The 22,864-nt window shown below is 41.8% G+C and overlaps 1 protein-coding gene across 4 annotated transcripts in view; it reads left to right on the forward strand.

Annotated features, from left to right (window-relative positions):
* The window catches only part of LOC137183450 (transcription factor SOX-6-like), a 115,058-nt gene that overhangs the window by 86,727 nt on the left and 5,467 nt on the right, over positions 1–22,864 (forward strand). For 3 of the 4 annotated variants that reach the window (XM_067590520.1, XM_067590522.1, XM_067590521.1), the window contains 6 exons: positions 7,209–7,358; positions 9,188–9,365; positions 10,732–10,931; positions 18,556–18,664; positions 19,918–20,088; positions 22,425–22,638. In XM_067590520.1, coding sequence (XP_067446621.1) covers positions 7,209–7,358; positions 9,188–9,365; positions 10,732–10,931; positions 18,556–18,664; positions 19,918–20,088; positions 22,425–22,638 — 1,022 coding nt within the window. The remainder of the gene's footprint in view (positions 1–7,208; positions 7,359–9,187; positions 9,366–10,731; positions 10,932–18,555; positions 18,665–19,917; positions 20,089–22,424; positions 22,639–22,864) is intronic. The other variant, XM_067590523.1, reaches the window with a different exon arrangement.

The raw sequence follows: 22,864 nt of genomic DNA on the forward strand, positions 1-22,864 counted from the left end.
ACTCCTCCGTGTCTTCCAAAACTGTTACAAAGCACTTTTGAAAAATAAATATGTTTTATGATGTGTCAATGACAGGATTAAGGTCTGGTTAGCTTTAGGCAAAAAAAATGACTTGGTTAAGTTTGGGGAAAGTCCACGGTTTTGGTTAAAATTACTACTTCATTAAGATTAAGGGACTTTAATGTCTTAACCACGTGGTTAGATGATCATAGTCATGTTTTATAAAAACATCATGCTTGGAGATGAAAAATGAACAGTGATCATTACGTAAGGGTGTTAAACTCAACTTTGTCGCTGTCGAATGACATCACACTGATTTCCTCCCCACAGCTGTTAGAAGGGAAATATAAATGTCTTTTTGGAGCACTTGCTGAAACAACTATTCCTGTTTTTTTTTTGTTTTTTTGGGAGGCCAAAAACATCACGTAATTTAGGATTTGAGAGATTGTGTCTGGTTAAAGGCAAACAATGCGAACTGAAGAAGTGCTTCTACAATATGACGCTATCTCTAGTGAGTGTTTCACAACTAAATAAACAACTGAAGCACGGCAACAGTAGCAGGAGCAAAGACAGGGCTATAATGGTGAGGTGCTTATACACTGAGAAAGTACATGTTCCTTTTTAATCCTGAGGGTGTAACCAGCAAGCAAGAGCCAAAGACACTTGTTCAGAGGTGAGTACATACATAGAAAAGACTGCCAAGATAAGGAACATTGGGAAAATTAAACAAAACTCCTACTCCTTAAAACCTCACTCTGAGTTTAAGTGGGAGACAAACTTGCCATATTTTCATAAAATAAGGCTTTTTAATGCACCCTATTCATCACTGAGTCTTACAACACAATAACGAGTTCAGTCTATACCTGGTGTGTGAAACCTTATTATTATTTTGCCTATGAGAGCCAAGAGGCCAAGTGATATGTGGGTGTCTGGTAGATTTTACCTCAGAGAAACCTCTGCAATAAAAAAAAGAGGCTGCAATAACAAAGAGGAAGTAAATATCTTGCATGAGAGGTGATAGCCATCATAAATAAGTTCATTAATGCATTAATACACTCAGGCTTATTTCCTAATAAGTTTTAAAGAAGTTAACTTTTTTTTCCCAATAAAACAACATGGTGCATTGATTAAAGATGAAGCTCTGTAGGCTGACGCTAACATGCTAGTTCGGCTTATCTGCTGCCTGTCAGCTGTATCAGACAAAAGCTGTTATGATGAATCACAGAGGAATTCCGCCCCACCAGCACAACACCTGGCCCAGGCAATTCATCAACTATTTTATTGCTGCTTGACACCTGTGGTTTGAGAATAGCACTTATTCATAATGGTTATCATAGAACATATTTGCTAAGGAAAAAAGTGAAACAAGAAAAAGAAAAGAAGAATGAAATCTGCACTCCCTAAAGGCGGTTTGGAATTTCACAACACGACCCCGCCACCACTCCTGCTGTACCTACTATCAGTAGAAAGAACAAAAGCCCTCAAAAGGTTTTTCACCGGCAAACAATATTGCTTCATCATGTCAGTCATTACCATAGCATGGCTTTTGGATGTTACAGGAATCCTTTTCTCCGTTTTTTCAATTTGTATTGTGGTTTTCGCTTATCGAGGCCCTCATTAGCGGCTATTGACTTAGCAAAGCGTCGTGCTGCGCTGTGAGGGGATCGGAGCCTCGACGCAGCCTATCCTCCACTCCTGGCTTTGAAATGATCAAAAGAGCCGTACGGTGAGTGAGAGGTAAGAGGATGAATGATGTCGGAGATGCAAACTCATTCACATTTAAACACAGCCTGAGACGAGGAGAATGAGAGGCAAGAGAGGAACCTGAATGAAAGAGGAAGCTTCTCATCACCGCGTCGGCTGAAATCGAGTAGGAGACTGGGAAAAAGGAGGAAAGACAGAGAGCGTAGGGGAAATGTTTATGAGAGAAAAAAGGGTAATTATCTGAGGAATTTTTGTGAGATGGAGGCGCTGGCTTCCAGCACATGTTTGGACATTGTTTTGACAACAATACCTACGCCAAAAGCAATCATGATGAGATTTATGAGATGTACTTGTTTAGTTATATATCTTTATTTTAAAAAAAATTGCCAGTAGCACTTTTTGTACTATAGTGCAACAAATTAATCGTACAGATATATGTATATACAGGATGGACGGAATAAAAACACCTGCAAAGTGAATAAAAGTACTAATGTTGTTCATTCTCTCATTAATCAGGATCAATACATGACTTTAACCCCTGTATTCTGTTTGGACGTGTGTGTTGTACTATACAGGTTGCATCTTTTTGGTGTATCTAGCTGCTGTGCATGTGAGCAGCCCCAGGAAATTTATTGGTAACTGAGCCTTTTGCCTTTACTTTTCCCAAATTGAGCAAAAAACTTTTTTTCCAGCATTACAGCACATTGCTTTGAGTAATAACTATGACTCAAACGTACGATGTGACCCATCAATGATCGCTGAGTTGAGTCTGGTGCATCGTCTTGTGATCAATTAGGTTCTTGTATGATGAGGTAGCCTGCTTTTGCTACAGAATACTGCAGGAAACCCTGAACTAATGTGATTCAGGAATAATAGATTTACAACAAAACTGATGAGAAGAACAGAGGCGATTTATTTCTCTACATCCTGCACTATCTTAAGCCCTTTGGCCTGCATGTAGCCATTGTGGTTACGCTGTAGTGCCACAGCGGCTCTCTCTCTTTCTCAACTCTGGCTCTGCTTTCTTTATGGGCTCTGCCTTTGGGAGGTGAGGGACAACGACAGCAGTGAAAATCTGTTTTCACACAATGTTTGTGAGTGGATGTTTTTTATTCAGAGTCTTACTAACATACTTCTTTCCCCCTAACTTTTCTTCATCATGCATGAAAACTGTCTGTTGCTTTGAACCTTTAACTCTCTGCTGTGTGCTGCTTGTCATGTTGGTGATGTTTGAACTGAAGCCAAATGCACTGTTGCATTATTTAAAAAATGTAGCAGACAGGCACTTACAGTAGGCCTATATACAATATGAAATGTGCATTATGGGGTGAGGTAAACGTGTAGTCTAATTTATGTTGCTAGTTGCATGCATTAATTGTCAAGTCATTAATCATCATCATTAATCAACAGAATGTGCTTTCCATTGCTGTTTATTTAGCAAATGACTGTGCCTTTTGGTGAGTCAGTCTGCCGGGATTTAAACAAGGCACTGCTGTAAAGGTGTTGGTAATGTCTCAACATGATTGTCCACACTGCAATTTTTAGTGTTTTTTAGTTATTAGTCTCAGTTACACTCCGCTTCACAATAGCCTTAACTCCAGTGTGTGAAACTGTGCATTAACCTATAAAAAAGCATTATAAATATGCAATTACACCGTGTTAGTTCTACTTTAGCAATCTCCTCTGCAGCATACTGTAGTGGAGTACACACCAGCTGGCATCATGCCGTAAAGGTCCCCGTTTAATGCCAGATCTGTGCTCAGTACAGGATGGACAGATGTTGTAGCCAGACTGCTCCAGATGTTTCGAAGTTCTGCCCTGTAGCACTCCTCAAGACAGCTGGCTGGCACTGATGGTCAAGCGGGAATTAACTAGCATGTAGAAAGAGTGTTTCTCAGGCAGTGAAAAGAAACGTGCACAAGCAACAAGAGGTTTAACATGTCCCAAAAATCATCATTGCTTCTCCTAATGAGGAGAGTAAAGGTTCAGAAAGTAACAGCAATAAAACTTAATTTCCTTTGTTTCATGTTTCAGTTAGTTAGAGAGAGCCAATCAAATCAAAAATGGGATAAGAGAGACATTTGGCAAAAAACTGCCCTATTGTACTGGACCCATCATCACCTGACTTAACAATTTTGATAGCACAAATGTCGTGCTATCGGCGTGGGAACTTGATCAGGCCAATTGTTTCCAGAACCTTGGAGTAGACCCCTTCACAAACAGTGGATTCCTGCTGAAGAAAGGCTCCCTTTGTGCACGGCTAATGCGAGGGAAATACAGTTGCTTAGCAGACATTCTTGTTGAAATCATAAGACATCTCTCGCTGTCTGTCTCTGTGTTCTGCCTATTTCTTTTTCTGTGTCCGAAGCATGCAGACGAAGGTGAAGAGCAAAGTTTTGTGCCCCAAAGTTTGGAACATTTCCCGTTTGTTTATATATAGAAATTTGGCCAGAATTGTGTGTTCCTTTGTCATAAAATGAGGATAATAATTGAAAGGCAATCAGTTTTGTATTTTTTACTTCTAAACTAAGCATCTGTTCCATGAGAAAGAATTGGAAGGGAGATAATGGTTGTCTTTATGCAGCATGCCTCTCTGTGTATCTCTTTCACTGTCTTGGATACGGCTAACGCTCTCGGTGCAATATTTAGACTGCGTCCTCTGTGTGGGCCAGCTCAGTGGCAGTCAATCCATTTCACCCACCCTTCTCCTCCTCCTCCTCCCCCTTCAAACCTGCTGAAAAAGACAAAACCTCATTTGTTTTGTGTCCTCCTGAGATCGATAGCAGCTCGACACTAAGAGAGGCCAGCTAAAGGGATTCTCCACTCAGTCATAATGGGACAGGGCCACTCTGAGCACTGGAGGAGGCTGTTAGCTTGCTAGAATACACCGGTCCAGACGGCTCTGCCCACACCCAAACCACAACAACATCACCTTCTTTGCTTTCTTAAGGATTACGCCAAAGTAGGCCAAGGCTGTCACAAAACCTGCTGATGATCATGAGGGTCAAAAATGACAGACTAATCACTTGGATTTCAGTCAAATTAGCACTAACATTCAAAGGCCAGTCAGATAGTCTGGACAGATGAGGCGAGGTCTGAGGCTCTCTTTGTCAATTTGTAATTTAGGAGATTGCAGCATTGTCTTCCCTTGGGGGTTGACTGAACGGCAAGAGCTCTAGTTGGGGTTGTTTACGCTGCACATTGGCTTCCCCAGTCACCAATCAATCTCCGAGTGTCTTAAAGGAAAGGAGGAAAAAAATGGGTGAAAGCTCTCGTTCTCTGTTTTTTGTTAGTTCAACAGTTCTCTCTTCTTAGTGTTATTTGGAATTGCTGACGGAATCGCTGCTAACAGCACAATAGCCGTGGGTGTGCTTTCACATAATACTTGTGTGTGTGTGTGTGTGTGTGTGTGTGTGTGTGGGTGTGTGTGTGTGTGTTAGTGCAGGCGCGGGTGTGAGATCCTAACTGTGTGTTTTACCTCAAAGACTCGTGTGTCTGCCCTAGCCCCAGCTCCCTTTAGAGCTGTAAGAATATCAGGCATCACCAGAAGTAACTCTGCGGTCGGCTTGATTGACGCGAGAGGCCTCACCACCAGCCATTCAAGGCACATTCTTATGGGGATCTCATATCGCCAGGGGTTGGCCCGATCGCTCCTGGTGCCTTCCAAGGAAAATAAGCGGCGTGACATCAGGGCTTTGTTTCAACGGCGAGGCCCCTTCTGTTTGTGTTTAATATCGCTCCGAGAGAAGTGGAAAGAGGGCCAGCCAATTTCTCTGGCCCCGACCGCTGAGCCTGGCGCTTCGGAGGTGAAGCGACGGTGGTCTCGTGTGTCTGCAGCTCAGCTCCCTCTCTCCAGCCCTCTCTCTCTCTCTCTATATTGCGCTCTCTTTGCTTTTGGATCTCTGGTCCCGGGAGGCTTTGCAGTTTTGACTACAGGGAAATCAGATCTCACAACACTGGGGGGCGTTTAGGCTGAGGGGCAGAGAGTGAAAACAGAGAGAGAGAGAAAAAGAAATGGATAAGAGGATGGAGATGGGGGAGAAGATATGAAGAATGGTTTTGGAACGAGACTAAGAGACGAGAGGAAAAGGGAAAAAGTCGGAGGGAGATCAAAAGAGAGCAGGACAAAAGAAAGACAAACATAGAAGGAGCAGGAGAGTATAGATGAGGTGAGAGTAATGAAAAATGAGAGGAAAGCTTGAAAGCAGAGAAGAAAGAGAGAGAGGAGGGAGACTCAGCGAAGGCCAGCCACGTCTGGGTGGTTTTCCTGAGGACAGGCTCTTTGATACTCCAGCACTCACACTCCAATGCATTTAGACAGGGGTTGACAGTGGTTTCAGGCAGCGGTTTGTCTGGCCAGCTAGCTTTGATTCAGAAGACCCTGGACTGCGGACCGAGTATTTGACTCTTTGATTTTTGTTAAGTACCTTGGATGGAAAATCTGTACAGTTTTTTTTTGCTACATTTAATGTTTTCGTCCAACCCTGAAGGCTGATGGTTATAGTTTTCCGAGTCTTTTTTTAGTTTTCTATTGTTTTTACGCCATTTTCTAAGGTTTTTCAATTGACTCACTTGCCAAAGATATAATTGCAGTATGACTACACCTACTTAAACATCATTGTCCACTATCGTCTTTGTTTTGAATTTAGGTTAAAGAGGAAACATTTGTCTGAATATTTGATGCAAAGACTCACCACTTGTGACAAGAATAGTTTTAAGTGTTTTTGAGACCCTTAAAGTTATGTTTATAATACTGATTTGGTTTGATTTGAACTATTACCATTTAAAATTACAGCTCTGCTGTGAAAGCCAAGAGTTTCAAAAGGTTAAATAATCAGGATAACAATAAGACTATGTGGTTTGTTTCCAGTGTGGTTCACATTGTTTTTCAAAAAATAAGGGAAACCAGCCTTTTATTGTTTGTAATACTGAGCTGGGCATTGTCTAAAAAAGCTTATTTCATTACTTACAGAACCAAATCATAAGTATTCAGAAAGATAGTTAACATGAAACTTCAAGCAAAGCATTCAAAGGTTGCTTTAGCTATTGTCTGGATTTATTTCTGGATGTAAATTGATATACAAGCTGCTCCCAGCATCTGTTGAAAGAATAACTGTCAGAGATGGATTGTAGATAATTTAAAGTAAAAATGTTTTGCTGGCCTCCCTGATATATATTCACCCCCTCAAACAAATCTTCCATTTGTGTGAGACACTTCTGTCAACTTCAAGATCTAGGTGTGTGTACATGCACATCTGTTTCCTTAAGAGGTCTGTGTGTGTTTGGCTCAGACACACACCCATCAAACCTCAGAGGACGCAAGCTGTACCAGGGAGGGGTACAGCAGAAAAACACAACAGGATCAAGGGTGTGTGGGGGGGAGGGGGGTAGGGGGGGGGAACAGGAGAAAGAGGAGAGAGAATGAAAGAAGAAAACCACTGACTAGCTGCTGGCGAGCGATGTTAATAGCCTGTCGGTTTTGCTGGTTTCTTCTCTTTTTGCAGCAGCTGTATGCCGCCCAGCTGGCAAGCATGCAGATCTCACCAGGATCCAAGATGGCTCCTCTCCCGCAGGCTCCCAACTCCTCCGGTCCCCTTTCCCCCTCTGCCCTGAAGAGCGAGAAGAGAGCATCCAGTCCTGTCACTCAGATTAAGGTGAGTCCGTCGGTGCAAATCATTCTGGAAAACGGCACACGGGGCAATGCAGAGACAAACAGTCGGAAAAGATAACCATGGAGAAAATTAGACTATATCCTATGATCTAGCAAATGGTAATTAGATAAATGTAAAAAGGATATGTAGAGGAAAGAAAGCAACATCAGTATGGTTTATTGTTTGTAATATTGCTAATATGTATGATAGGAAAACACACAAGAATAATAATGATGATAACTGTGCAAGTAAAAGTTAAACACTGGAAATTTGGAAGTTGTTGAAACTGGGATCTGCACATGGCCCTGTGCTCTTTTTTGTCAATTAGAAACAGCTTATTTAAAAGTCACACACGGATACACACGCACACACACAAACTGACACTGGCGCTGGCTGCTGTTTGGCATGAGCCCAGACCTCTTCACTGGAGAGAGCGTACGCCTCATCTTTACTCAACGACGAGGCAGTAATGGAAGCCATGTGTGTGTGTGGGGCACAGCTGCAACCGGCGTCACAATAGACCGGCGTCAGAGCTCACCGCACTCAAACAGTAGTGCTGTGCCCTCCAAACTCCCCACCCTCCGCTAACCCCTCCACCCTCCCTCCCCCACTCTGGCATGCCACCCGCAGCCTACCCCTCCCACCCCCCTTCCCCCACCGAGCTCACCCTAAACTCCTTCCCTTCTCAACACTTCCCTCAGCTGAAGCTCGGCTCCAAATTAGATCCACGTTCATTAAGCGCTTGTTGCCAACACAAGAGCTGCATTCAGGCCGTGTTGACGTGTGGACCTTTTCTTCTTGTCACTACTTTTCCTTTTCCAGGGATTCTTTATGGGGATCAATGTGGTCATGAACCTTTGATTAGAAATAGAGGAATCACATGAACAAAGGTGCCATTGTTTAGATAAGAAGATGCACAGTGACTCCAGCTTTGTTTTTCTGCCAGGTTCACGGAGGTTAGCGATGGAATTCTTTTATTGAAGAGCAAAAACCTGACAGGGATGACTGATCAGAAATCAGCAGTTGCGGTCGGCTTGAATTCAGTCAATTATAGTGACCCATTTTCACTGCAGATGAAAAAAAAAAGTACACGTCTAGAAACATCCTTCTGCATAACCCATTTGCTGTCCTTGCTTATGCTCAATAAGTTCCAAACACTTATAGTTTTTGGAAAATACGGCTAAATACACAACGTTTATCTCACCCTTTTGGAAAGTCCACAGCTCTGAAGCTCCTCTGCAAGTATCTTGTTGAGTCATAAATTGCCAAAATATTTGTTTTGAGAGTACTTCGCATATGAACAGACAGAGAGGTGGATTATGCTGTAAGATTGATTTGAGAAGTTTCTGTGGACGTTTTTTTTTTTTTAAATGAAAACAGGTCACCATTGAAATTCATTGTAACTAACAGGCTTTATCTAACCAAAGGTGCTGTGCTCACTTACAGTGATGAGGAATGTCATTTAACAACCACTTTTCAAGCCTACAGGAGGAGGTGTTTGACACCTCTGGGTGGAGTATTGCTTTAAACCAGTAGTTCCCAGCCTGAGGGATCCTGAACCCCAACCAGGGGTCACAACATGAATATATGAGATTGTAAAAAGATTACAGAGGAAAGAAGAAAACTAAAAAAAACAAAATCCTGCCCCACAAAATTAAGTGTATTTGTTGGACTGTCTTTAATATTTGCTTCTTTCTTGATATACAATGATATACTATATTGTATACTGAGGCCTTTAAAACAAGGGTTAGTGAATAGATTTTGCTTTGTATTAAGGGATCATAAGCAAAAAATGTTTCCTTTAAACACTGTTGTGTCTGTTCTACCAACAGGAGGAAGGATCCACACAGCCATTAAACCTCTCAGCCAGACCCAAGACAGCTGAGCCTCTCCGCTCCCCGACGTCCCCGACACAGAGTCTGTTCTCCGGAAACAAGACCAGCCCTACTGGCATGGGCAAGGGCCGCATCCCCAGCCCGATCCCTACCATGGGCAGGAACACTTCTCTGGGTGGGTAATAAACACATACATACACTGTAACACCAGTGTTTCCTTTACCACTGGGCAGACAGAGCGGGCCACCCTGCCTAGCAGCCTAAAAGAAGTAGATCAGCATTGGCTCTACTGACATGTTCAATAAGAATCACGTAGTCTAAATGCTGCTTCGCTATGCCAAGGAAAAAATTTGGGGGGGAAACACTGACGTACTCTACACATACATGCTCTTGCACACAAACAAACACTCATACACCACTGTATTGTTCACATCTGTACTGTACATCTACAGAGTATAAAGCTGTGCCTTCCCTTCAACTGGAAAAACAAAAACATCTCCCACCCAAACACCTCCCTCCTCCCCGCCACACACAGACAAATCAAGCAGCGTCAAATGCGCCTGATAGACTGCAGACACCTCAACCCCAAGAGGAGACCTGTGTGTGTGTATTTGTGTTTTACAGGAGGCCAAAGCCCTGTATTTAGCCCCAATGAAAACCCCGGCAGCGGAAGCAGTGAAACCCAGCACACGTTATTTGGTTTTTAAGAGCTTCCTCACATCATTGTCTGCCCGCGCTAGACCTTTTATGCCCCTACCTCTGCTATCTGTTATTAAGGCCAATCTAAACCCTCTCATTATATCCCCCCAGAAAACAATTTCACCAGCTCCTCTGGAGTGGCTTTGAGGACGTAACGCTTGTGTTCCCTGCAAAGTTATTTTTTGCCCATTTTAACGGCCACCCAAGCATACAGTGCTTCCTACTTGTCTGCTAATTAAACGAGGAGGGCGACGGAAACTTTGCATCCTTTTATTTTTTTTTTTTCTTCTCTTATTCTTCAAATGTGCATCAGACGTGTGAAGCACAGAGCATAAACAAGGAGGAGGAGGTTCCGTCGTGTTTAGGCACAAGAGGATTGGAAAACAACTTAAGCAACATTTGGCCCCCATAAGACATGAGAAGAAGTTCCCATTTTTCATACAGATGTTTCAATAGTATTTAATAGCCATTTGTATTATGAAGTTTTGGGTTTCAGCACTTGTCTTTTGTTTTCAAAACTTACTGTTTGTGAAGGAGCAGCATGAAATCACACACACTCACCACAATACACACAGGAAACAGGTTTCTTCAAGGGTTCTTTGGTTAGCGGTTGTAGCATCTGACTCAAAATCTTTTGGTTGGCTGAAACAGGCAAATAAAAAAATACTAGAAAAATAATGTCTATTTCAGATAAACTGTTTTGGACTGTCACACTCGGAGAATAACAGTACATGTTGAACTTTTTGTAAAACTGTTTGACTACGGTGGTATACAGAGCTTTTCTGAAACTTTGCTTTCCAGTCAAAGTGATTTTTCTTTCCTATCCCGTCCTCCTCCCCCAGACATCCTCTCCAGCCTGAACTCCACAGCGCTGTTCGGGGACCAGGACGCGGTGATGAAGGCCATCCAAGAGGCCAGGAGCATGAGGGAGCAGATCCAGAGGGAGCAGCTCCACCAACAGCAGCAGCAGCAGCCGGGACACCATAGTCTGGAGGCCAAACTGTCCGCTCTAAGCAGCATGAGCCTCAACAACGGCAACAAGGTAAGAGAGACTGACAGATCACATGTGGTTATGCATATGAAGATACAAATAGAATCAAATGGTCTAAATGCAGTTTTCAAAGGCACTTTTCCTTCATGTGAAGAACAAGTTCTGATGGAAACAATCTGTACACCCACATAAACTCTCAACCACACAAACACAAGGACAAAAATATTACAGTAAGTACATTTGACACACATCAACACACAGTGAGGGAAAGTGGCAAAGAACATTTACTTTACTTTGACTTAAGTGTAAAAAAGTAACAGTAATTGACTTGCTCCGAGAGACTTGGAGTTATTCAACACATTTGGGTCTTCTTCAGGGTGTTTTACAGAGTGGTTAAAAGCCTGCACTCACACACCACAAGTAGGCTGAGTCTTTATCAGTTATCCAATGAATAGACACATAGTTGACCTCTAAAAGCCTCTAAAAGATGTTGTACTGTACCTCAAACAGAGAAATGTCAAAAAGCACAGAAGAAATTGTTACAACAGTACAAACTATCACACAAACAGTCACAGAAATAAGGATTAAAAGCACAAAAAACTACAAAACTCTCTTTCAATAAAAAAATAACTGTTGAATGTTCTCTCAAGCTATTGAGATTATAAATCCAGAAAGCCTCTTTCCATTTCCTCAGGAAGTTAATATCACTCCCTCTTGAGCCCAAATGCATGACCTACAGACGGGTGACAAATTAAAGGAAAAACCAAAATAAAAGTTTCTTAGTAAGGTGTCAGGCCACCATGTGCCGCCAGAACGGCTTCAATGTGCCTTGGCATTGATTCTACAAGTCTCTGGAACTCTACTGGAGGGATGAACACCATTCTTCCAAAAGATATTCCCTTATTTGGTGTTTTGATGATGGTGGTGGAGAGCGCTGTCTAACATGTCAGTCCAAAATATCCAATAGGTGTTCAGTTGGGTTGAGATCTGGTGACTGCAAAGGACATAGCTTATGATTCATATCATTTTCATACTCATGAGTGAGCCCTCATGCACTATGGATGGGGGCATTGCCATCCTGGAAGAGACCACTCCCATCAGGATAGAAGTGTTTCATCATAGGATAAAGGTGATGACTCAGAACAACTCTAAGGGGACGAACCATGCCAGCAAAATGTCCCCCAAAGCATAACAGAGTCACCAGATGCCCTCATTGTAGGGGCCAAGCATTCAGACCTGTACCAGCTTTTCCTTTAATATGTCACCAGTCTATATATGACAGCACACGCTACATATTTTTACTCAAGTGAACTTTTGAAGGACTTTTAGTCGTAATGGAGTACTTTCACCATATGGCAAGACTAGTTTTGTTTTAGTAAAAGATATTAAAACTTCTTCTACCACTGCCAACAGAAATAGAGAACACAGGAGGGAAATGATGAGAATGAGAATTGCCATTCAAATCCATGTATACTATAATTCTCTCTTTCTCCTTCGTGCACACACACACACACACACACACACACACACTTACACACACACACACCTCTGTAGATTTCCAAACTCCTTTCTTCTGTGTCACATTTTCTCCAGTATTTAATTGGCCGAGTGTTCAAGGTTTCTGCTCAGCTTGTGCATGAGTCTGACGAATATTCATGGATGATATTTGCTGTCGTTTGGCTGGGGCTTGCAGCTCTTGAGAACTTCTCTTTTCTCCTCTCATCTCCACGGCCACCCAGAAGCCAACAGCTTTGAAGAGGGAGCAGCTGGGCCAATGACAAGTGATGGTTTTGGCGTATGAGTGTGTGTTTGTGTGCCTGCCTTCACTGAGACTGAGTGGGTGTTTTTTTGGAGAAGGGATGGTGTTAACTTTAGTGTGTGTGTGTGTGTGTGTGTGCCCGTGTGTGTGTGTGTGTGTGTATAATGGAGTCCAGCTCTCCACTTGCCCTGAAGGGGGGATCCCGGCCTCAGGGTTTTAGCCCAATTAAAGGGCCTTTCTCTGGAAAGGGACGCTCCTCCCCACGCTCACCTCCATCACCCACTCACCTCTCCCCTATTGGGCTGAAGGAGACAGGGCTGTTGTACCAGGATCTCATATCCAGAGGGAAATCCATATTCCAAAACATCTTCAATCAGTCTGATCAGCCAATCACAGATTCCAGGGATCAGACATTTGGTAAAATAGGGAACATGATTAGACGGACTCTCCTGCGCAATTGATCCCATGTTGTTTGCAAGGATGAGGAGGAGAGGAACTCATGAATATTTTAGGGGTGGAGACTTTGAACCCACCAACCCCAAGTAGGTCATGATTAGTGCACTCCAAGGATAGGCTGTTTTGAATTTTTTGGACTTGTTTGCTTTGCATCTTCGGGAGGAAAACATCCAAAAATCTGGCAAAATATATCTCTGCTGTACTTATCCTCAGTCCCAAGTTGATTTTTTTTATAAGTCATTATACTAGTAAACACCAAGAAACTCATAAATATGAATTATACAACAGCCTTTACTAATAAATTGTTTATTAAGATTTAATGTGAGTTGTCTACTGCAGGTCTGGCAAAAAAAAATTCCACCAATGTGCCTAAATAAGTTTGTGCTTAAAAGAGCTTTTTTCAGAAGTTAACTTTGAAATGATCGCAGATTAAGGTGAGTGTGTTGCAGGGAGAGCGGTACGTGCTTCGAGAGCTCTATATTTTCCTACTTTATAAGAACAAAACCAAAGCAATGCAGTAATTTGGTTTATAGCTCCATGCGTTCTAATAAAAATCTCATTTGGAAAGTCTCAAAGTAATTGTTTCCGGTTCAAGGACGACAGCAGGCCTTATGTTTGTTGTCAGTATGTTATTCGTTACCTAACAACAGCAGCTCAAAGACTCTTTCTCTTAGCTTTAAATACATATTTTTTTCTTTGGGATGGAGAAGTGTGTGTGTGTGTGTGTTTTTTTTTTCTAAGGCACTCAAAGGCTTTGCTCTGTCTTAAACAATTCATGGATGGAACTTGCTGGATACTGTGAGTGTGACTCAACCGTTCCACCTCGGGAGGCAACGAGACCAGCTCTTTTTCTTTACCTTGGATTTGTGTGTTGTTTTCTGTTCATCGAATAAATTTGTTACTCAAATCCTCCCCTTTGAAACTTTGAAGCACTGCCCAAGGCTTTTTGTTTTATGACATTGTACTAACACAGTGTATTGGGCTCCTTTGGAGGGAATGAGACAACTGCTGTAAATGGTAACTCAGTGTAATGTTGAATGTTGAGCTATTTATTGCCTACACTGATTCGACTCAAAGGGAGACGTTGCTGTGACGTCTGAGCGTGTGTGTTTGTGTTTATGTTGCTTTCTCTTTGTGTATTTTCGTCCCAGAGCATTCATTTCAAGCATAGACGACATAGACATTTCCCGAAGAGCTGAAAGTGATCTCGGTCTCCTTTGTGTGTGTGTGTGTGTGTGTGTGTGTGTGTGTGTCCTGGCTCTCCACTGATCTTGGCCATGTTAATGTCATTATAGCTGGTGTACAGACGAGAGGCCTGGCCAGTTAGTGGCATTGTTGAGTATCACCTTACGCTTACGTTGCTTCCAGCTGGCCTGTGGCTGCCAAAGCTCACTGAAATAGCCACTGTGTATGACCGCGTGGGTGTGTGCATGCATGTATGTGTGTTTGAGCGTGTGCGTAAAAGACTGCGTGCACTTTTTTTTTTTTTTTTTAAAAGTCTAAACAGTCACAAAACACTCCCTAAGCCCACTTAAAGGAAAACACGAAGTCTTTAAGAGATTGGCACATTACTTAGCTTACATGTTTTAGTTGAAATCCCCTAAATCAACCATGCCTCCCTGATAGATTGTTCACTCAGGGTCTATCATTTAAAGGAGAAATGAGAGCATGTAGAGGCTTTAAATTTAAAGAGTATGTTGTCTTACACAGTTCACATCTTTGCAGAGGAGATCGGTGAAGTTAACATCAAATATGATAGAAAAAAAAGAAAAAAAGAACACACCGCATCAAGCCACGTGGGACCGCTTTTCCTGTTTCCATAAGTGGTGAACATGGTGGGTGATGGCAGACTGAGTGCAGGTAAATCTACAGGCCACATAAGAATGAACACAAACAGATTTTATTGCCAAGATCTGTTTTCTTACTTTGGATGATGCTCGTTATGCACACAATCCCTTAACAGCCTATTCTAAATTGCAAGCATTGAATTATGGGTTATTTTAGTGTTCGTGTTAGAATAATTTAACAGTGAAGTTGACTAAAATGAAGGATGTGCAAAAAACCTGCAGCCATCTCAAAAGTTGGCTTAGAGGTTGAACAGTTTGTATGAAGTCTCTAATTTTGTTTTTTAGACAACATTTATTTCAGTTCATAGATAATTAAGCAAATAAGTACCCCAAAAAAATTATAAGAGCAATTAATCCCATCAAAATTAAAATAGACAGCAAAACAGCACAGAACTGCACTGACCAAAAAAGTGAAGGCTGAAGCCAGAGCTTATACGCCTACTCCTCTTACAATACAAATCTATTTGATGTAAAAAGTCAGAGTGAATAAAAGTTATATTGTCCTTACCTCACGTATACCAAAACACTCATACATGTTTATATTTGTTAATTAAATTGTTATTATATCTTCTAAAATGACAAGTTGTGCTACAGATTCTAGTTATTTTTTTGCTAAAGCATTTATTTAATTCATTCCTTTAACTCAACTACATCTCTTTTAGTCCACTCAGGTCATAATGGTTATCTTTCATCTGAACTTTTAAATACTTTCAGGAAGCATTTATTTTTAACTTGTGTACATTTTTCAAATTTACCAGATCTCTAAATGGATAGAAAAATAGCTTTTATCTGCACCCTGTTACATAAAGTCGGTCAACATGCTTGCAGTCTTTGTTGGTGGAGCAGAATGTGTCTGGAAGGAGGAGAGGAGGGAGGAAATGGTTGTATAGAAGTTTATATTGGCTCCGTTGATGAGTTTGGTCTTTGTAGGACGCGAGCCTGTGAAACCGGCAGCTCAGACAGTTCCAAGTCTTGATTAAAGGTCGACATAATGTTGCAGCATTTGAAGCCTGAATGATATACATTATAATAATGTATACTACAAAGCTGAGTCTGGCACCTGCAAATAGACTGTTGAGTGTCTACTTCTTTGGGGTTGGAGCCTCAAGGGGTGGAGGGCTGGTGGTGGAGTGTTAAGGGCTATGAATAGGAGGAATGGTGAAAAGGAGAAGGAGGGGAGGAGAAAAAAAAACAGAACGGGGCTGAGTGACAGCTCTATCGGCACACAGCGAAGTCTGGAGAAGGAAAGAGAGAAAGAAAGATGAAGAAAATAGGAGGAGAGAGGGAACGCCGGGAGGGGGGCTGAGGAGGTTGCCAAACTTGATTGGTCCGGGAGGAGACAGTAAACGGTTGCGGGTCAGCTGGAGGCAGGCCGTGCTGGCGGTAGGCGAGTTGTAACTGTGGTAATGAGCTCAATACGGTGTGGATTGAAAAAAAAAAAAAAAAAAAAAAAAACAACAAAAAAAACCCCAGCAATGTTTAGAGCGTTACCATAGCAACGCTGGAGAGACGCAAACGCCAAGAAGAGGAGAGACCAGGCGGAACAAAAAGAGTCGGGTGTCTCTTAAATTTAGAAATATACATTCAGCAGCAATATTGGGCTCAAGACCCAGCGAAAGCAATAGTGTGTTAAAAAAATACTGTACCAGCGCTGTGATTTGTATTTGTGCTTCTTTTTTGTACAGACTGAATGTTTTAAAGTTGAATATTGAGCTCCTCATTCCTACTGTCTTTGTAATTTAACTTGATATTTTTAATTAGTCTTCAGTCTCAATTTTTCTGCTTGCTTTAATTTATCTTTGCACCTGCACATGTCCTTCATCGTGTTTAATTAACTGAGTCTTTGGTTAGTCAGCTTGTCTGCTTCTGACAGCTTTTTTTTTTTTTGTTGCTCCAATTCAGACCTGGGTTAAATAGTAATGGAATATCAAATGTGATGGGTGTGTTTTACAGTGTCAAAGCCATTCAGATGCTACAATGATGCCACTGACAAGTGTTTCCTCTTCACTGTAATTACCTGAGCATCAGGGCCTCAAACCTCATAACTATTTTTAACCAGCTAGTCCCTCTGTAATGAAGAATTTAAGGATGCCATAGACACAAAATTTTTTAGATGTGAACAATAAAACATTGCACAAAATACAAATGAAGTTACATGAAAGAGAAAGTTAAAAAAAAAAGAAGCTATAATACCGCTCCAAAAGGCAACAGTCCAGTATCAAACCAGCATGCGCACAAGCCAAACCTATTTCAATCTTGACTAAACAAAGCAATGCTCCTTATTGCATTTGCCACAAGAACTTTCAAGTAGACCAAAAGTAGACCAACCGCAGAGAATATTTGCAAATTTTAACCCAGGTCTGCTGTTAATCTGTACTTTGGATCAGTCTGCCTCTATTGATGCTGTCCTAGTCCATTTTCCAAAACCTTAGCTCTACTCTGCATTAGTTTTCCATCGGTCTCCGCCCTTCTACTAGAAACATTCGTACATCTCTTGACTACCGAGGAGGATTAAAAATGAAATCAGAACAACAAAAATGATTCTATGTCAGCTTTTAGCAACAAAGCGGCAGCGTTTGACTCTCAAGCATCACTATGAGCATTGACCGTTTACCGCAGGGTATTGTTTAGTTCTTAGTGGGTCCGAGGCCTTATTCTTGTTTCTGGACTAGTTTTCCATTCCACTCCTCTTCTTTCTTTTTTTCTATCCTTCTCTGTCTTTCCCTCTTTCTCTCTTTTCTTTAGTCCTTTGTTAGGCGGTTGCTTCCTGCGGTGAGCATGGCACTGCCCAGGCACATGTTCTGCGGTGGGCCTGATTACAGCCCTGCCGTAGTGCTGACATTGGCCCGCGCCGACTCCTCATCTACACACACACACACACACACACATATGCACACATACACGCTGGCCCCTAAGTTCCACCAACTCTGCCAGCGGCTACCGCGGCATGACTTCACCCGGCAACCATTTCTTGCGTCAAACAAAATGCCTCTGTCACCAGAAAAAGGAGGAGAGGGAAGGAGGGGTGGAGAGGGGGGCAGAGGAGAAGAGAGGAGAGGAGAGGAGTAGTGTGGATATGCGGTAGCTGTACGGAGGGTTCGATGTTTTCCACTGCAGTTTGGGAGCGTGGTGGGGTAATTTTAGCTGGAAGGCCCCAAGGCAGGCTGCTTGTAGAAGTTATTTGTCTCAGAAGTGGAGTGGCAGGCAAGAAAGCAGAATCAGAAAGAGTGCATGATGGGCGGTTGGAGAAGACACTGGTGATTAGCATGGCCTTGAAGGGGTTATGACTTGTCTATTAGCTTATCACATAACCAACATCATGAATTATTCCCCTCAGTTACTGTAAAAAAAAATAAAAAACAAAAGTAGTGAAGCTGCTCAGTGTTGCCCAATGTTGTGCTTGACTCTCCTCCATGCCAACTCAACCCAGCAATTTGTTTTATTGTCATTAGCATCAAACTCATACTTAGTGACCCAATTTAAAATATGCCAGGCATACACAGGAACTTGATCCAGACATTTGATAAGAAGATGTGAACAGGAATTGAGAATTTATTTATTCGACAGCTCGTTCCACGTTTTGCAGCCTTTCATACCTTGTCTTGTATTGCAGGAACGGCTGCACTACGAGACGCTGAGCCAGCACCTTGGGAAGCTCGGAGAGGATGCTGGGAAGATGGTCCATCGAGTAATTGACCTGACGAGACCAGAAGATCTGGATGGTAAGCTGCTGTGCTCTGTCTTTATCTCCTGCTTCCCTTCCTCCTCATTTACTGTCAGTTAGCTCTTGGGCCTGCTAGATTTAGAGAGTTTTACTTACTTTTCACAATCTTGCATTCATCATTTTGGTAGTTTATAGCCTAATCTTGATACTTCAGAAATGTATGTAGATTTACAACAACAGGATAAAAAACTGCTACTACTACAGGGATAATAAATGAGGGAGTTTCGGGAGTTTTGACAAGCAGAGACTCAGGTAGAAGCAGTCACATCCTGTTCAGACTAAATTGATACCAGTGACTCATAACTCCAGGGGCCCCTCATAGAAGAGGCACCACTTCTGGGGGCCTCATATATCAGAACTCCATGGTGAAGAAGAAGGAATCTTCCAGAAAGTTTGAACATGCAGGTATTCAGCAAATACAAATATTTATTGTGCTCCTCAGGAAGCTTTGGTGAAGGAGTACCTCAACAACTAAACAGTGTTCAACGTCAACATTTTATGCTCTTGAAACATTTTTTCACTGTTATAATTCCTGCAAGTACATGACAAGAGACTGAATTCTTCTCCTTTTTTCCACAATTAGTGTTTGTGACACACAAGATCCCACCCAGTACAAGTATGCAAACAAAAGCTGGAGAAGACAGGCAGAAAGTTTCTTGTAGTGCATGGTCCATGAAGTATTGAAGTATATATTCCTAAGATTTTAATTAATAATAGTAGAAAATTGTTTCATGTGTTATACATTCATTCAGTATATTTCAAACACTTTGCACATAGTGTTGCATAAAATAGTATAACCACAATCTTCTCTGAATGTACTTTAAGGACTGACTCGGTGTCTTTTCCTCCCAACCCACCTGTTTCCCATAAAGCCCCACTGTTTACAGGCGATGAGGGGTTGAGGAGTGCTTATCACGGTTTAGTTTAGAATGAGAGGAGTAAACACGGGAGCATAGGCACTGAGATACTATCAGGCGGAAGCAAACTGACTACAGTGTGTACAGTTTGTGTGTGAGCATGTTGAGGGCATCCCAGCCAGACCCCCAACGGACTTCTGTTTTACTTTTGTTATACATCCTCTCCCGAAGGAGGCAAAAGGGGCCCAAGGGGGTAAAGAAACAAACAGGAAGAGCTCATCATTAGTGCTACTAAAACCCTGCATTCCAAGCGTGAAAGTTTGAAAGGTGTATGCACGAACGAATCAGTGATGCACATATACAGTAGAGAATGTCATTTCTTTGTGTCGCATAGGCAACAATATCACCGAGGCACGAGTGTTCAGGGAGGCGCGGGGCAGAAACAACAACGAGCCCCACATCAAGAGGCCCATGAACGCCTTCATGGTGTGGGCCAAAGACGAGAGGAGGAAGATCCTGCAGACCTTCCCTGACATGCACAATTCCAACATAAGCAAGATCCTAGGTGAGATTTTTATAGATTTATCTTTGTTAGGAGCTTAACCTGAACTCCTACAAATTCCACGCATGACTTTCTCCTGAATTTCTACCTTCTACTGTGAATTTGAATCCTCAACATTACTGCTCTGCTTTGGAGAACTCTCATTATATTTAATCTCTGTTTGAAAATATTTACTTCATATGTAGTCAGAGTGAATTATTTTTTCTTTTTTTTTTGATAAAAAAAAGTCTGTGTGTTTGTGTTGATCATTATAAGATGGGAGAAAATTAGATTAGAATTTAAAAAATGCCAATGTGTAGTTTGACATTTTAGGAAATACGCTTATTTGCTTTCTTGCTGATAGTTAAATGTGAAGAGCCACCTGCTTATCTACATGGTACTGTAAATACTGTATGTAGCTGAAGCCAACAGCTGATTAGCTTAGCTTAGCACAAAGACTGGAAACAGGTAGTCTGTTTTTTGCCAGGCAACCAGCGGAGGCTCCAGCAAGTTATTGCTCCTGGCCAAGAAATTGTCAGGACCAAAACCCCCCCATTAAACTGTGAACTATCATTTGTACGTTTCATTTTTTGTACAGATATAACATGTTATTTAGTGAGCTTTTGTTAATGTTGGATAGAGCAAGGCTAGCTGTTTTTTCTCAGTTTCCAGTCTTTGTGCTAGGCCAAGCTAACTGACTGCTAGCTGTATATTTAACAGACACTAAATATGACAGAAGTACTGATCTTCATCTATCTTTCTACATTTTCTGTTTACTTTCTGGACATGTTTTCTGAGCTGTTCTGTTGCCATCAGTTTCTTTTTGTAGCTTGAACTCATCAACTTTGGATGCATTGGGACAAAATTTGAAAAGTTTTAATTGGTCTTTTTAAAGAAATGTGGGTATTTTTTTATGAAAAGTGGTAAAAAACCAAAAACGACGAGCCATATGACATAGTGCATATACATGACGGTGTCAAATGTGATATCTTTTTTCAGGTAAGCCTCTCCTTTCATTAGGTTACTCTGCCTCTATATGCTACAGTTCATGGGGTTTCTTACCAACAGGCCACGGACTATAAGAAGGACTAGTGTGTTTTTCAACCTGGAACACTCCGCACACAGAGCTCCACTGTGTCAGCCTGACTAGTGTGATGGATGCATTCAGTTAAAAAGTAGCCGTGTTGATGCTAACCACCTCAACACAGATAGCCATTCACACGGCGCTGAGCTTAACGGTTGTTCGTGAAACGTTCTAAAGACTTCCACTGTCCAGCGCAGGGCTCCAGAGAGCTCTAGGGTTGGTGAATGTAAATGCTCCGCCGAAGCAACGTGAACAAATTGCTTTTTCTTGGTGGATCTGTGTTCCTGACTTGGAGCTTTGAACAGAGTCCAGTAAAGGGGGATTTTGTGTTCTGGCATTTGTAGGATGCATCTTTTTGCTTTCAAAATGAAAAACACAATTTAAATTGAAGTGAGATATTTAAACTCCCTAATCTAATGAATCATCATGGTAAAGTTATTGGTTTAAAAGTCATGAACAGCAAGATCCTGTGGGCAGGAAGCATTAAGAAAATTTATCAAGCCTCTGAGGCAAAAAAAAAAACAGAACTCAGAGTACACAATTGTGTATGTGTATATTACTGAATGTGTACAATGCGCGTCTCTCCAACATAATAACACAGCTGGACTTTTGGGAGTGGGTGGCAGGTTTAAAAAAGACTCCTCACTGTTTCCTGTGTCACAAAAGTACAAGACTGGTTTGTGATAAACCTTGATAAACAGAAGAGCGAGGCGGAGTGTATATAATCAGTTGTCAGAGTGCCTTGCAGATGTGCTGCATTCCTGTGATAATGGCCCTGTCCACTTGTTCAGAAGGTCCTCTTACCGGGGAAAATAAGAAGTACACAATATATCATTCTTACTAAACCAAGAGAGAGTATTATCCACTCCTGATTTTAAAGAGCCTTCTTGATTAAAAATTTGATGGTTTCTGTTCACATGACAACATCCAACCTTAAGAAACTACCAGAAATGCTGAAGTCTTTTTTTATATATAGCAGGGCGGGCTCCGTGACTCTTTTTGTTTGACTGAAATAATGTGCAGATGGAGTGACAGTGTGTTAGCCTTACATCAAATTTACCACAAACTCAGTGCTCGACCAGTATTACTGAAACAGTTTAGAAAAACTTCTTTCAATTTAGTCACTCCCTAAAATCTGTGATGTTGGTAGGTATTTGGTTTTATTGTGTTTTTCTTTGATAAGTTTAAGATGCATATAACGTGTTTCAGGAATAAGCTAAACATGTTTTTAGGACTAACATAAAGACAAAACTAAAATCTTAATCATCTGCTCCAGGCTCTCGTTGGAAAGCCATGACCAACCAGGAGAAACAGCCGTATTATGAGGAGCAGGCTCGCTTAAGCAAGATCCATTTGGAGAAGTATCCCAACTACAAGTACAAGCCGCGGCCCAAGAGAACCTGCATCATTGACGGCAAGAAGCTGCGCATCGGGGAGTACAAGCAGATGATGCGGTCACGACGTCAGGAGATGAGGCAGTTCTTCGTGGGGTGAGTGCTTGTGCCAGCAGAGACGTTGCACCTCGGTGTTACAGTTAGCTTTCTTTATCTGGTTATTTTTAAAGCTGTGTAAAGCTACTTTGCATGTCAGCAGCTTTAAATGGTAGTGAAAGGTAAATGTAATTTAAAAACAGATTGTCAGATAGAGATTCAGCCATTGCTTCTGGCCCGAACATTTACTCAACTCTGTTCTGCAGATATGTTTGTATTTTTGAAG

Source organism: Thunnus thynnus, chromosome 5 (genome assembly GCF_963924715.1).
Source record: "Thunnus thynnus chromosome 5, fThuThy2.1, whole genome shotgun sequence".
NCBI classification, from domain to species: Eukaryota; Metazoa; Chordata; class Actinopteri; order Scombriformes; family Scombridae; genus Thunnus; species Thunnus thynnus.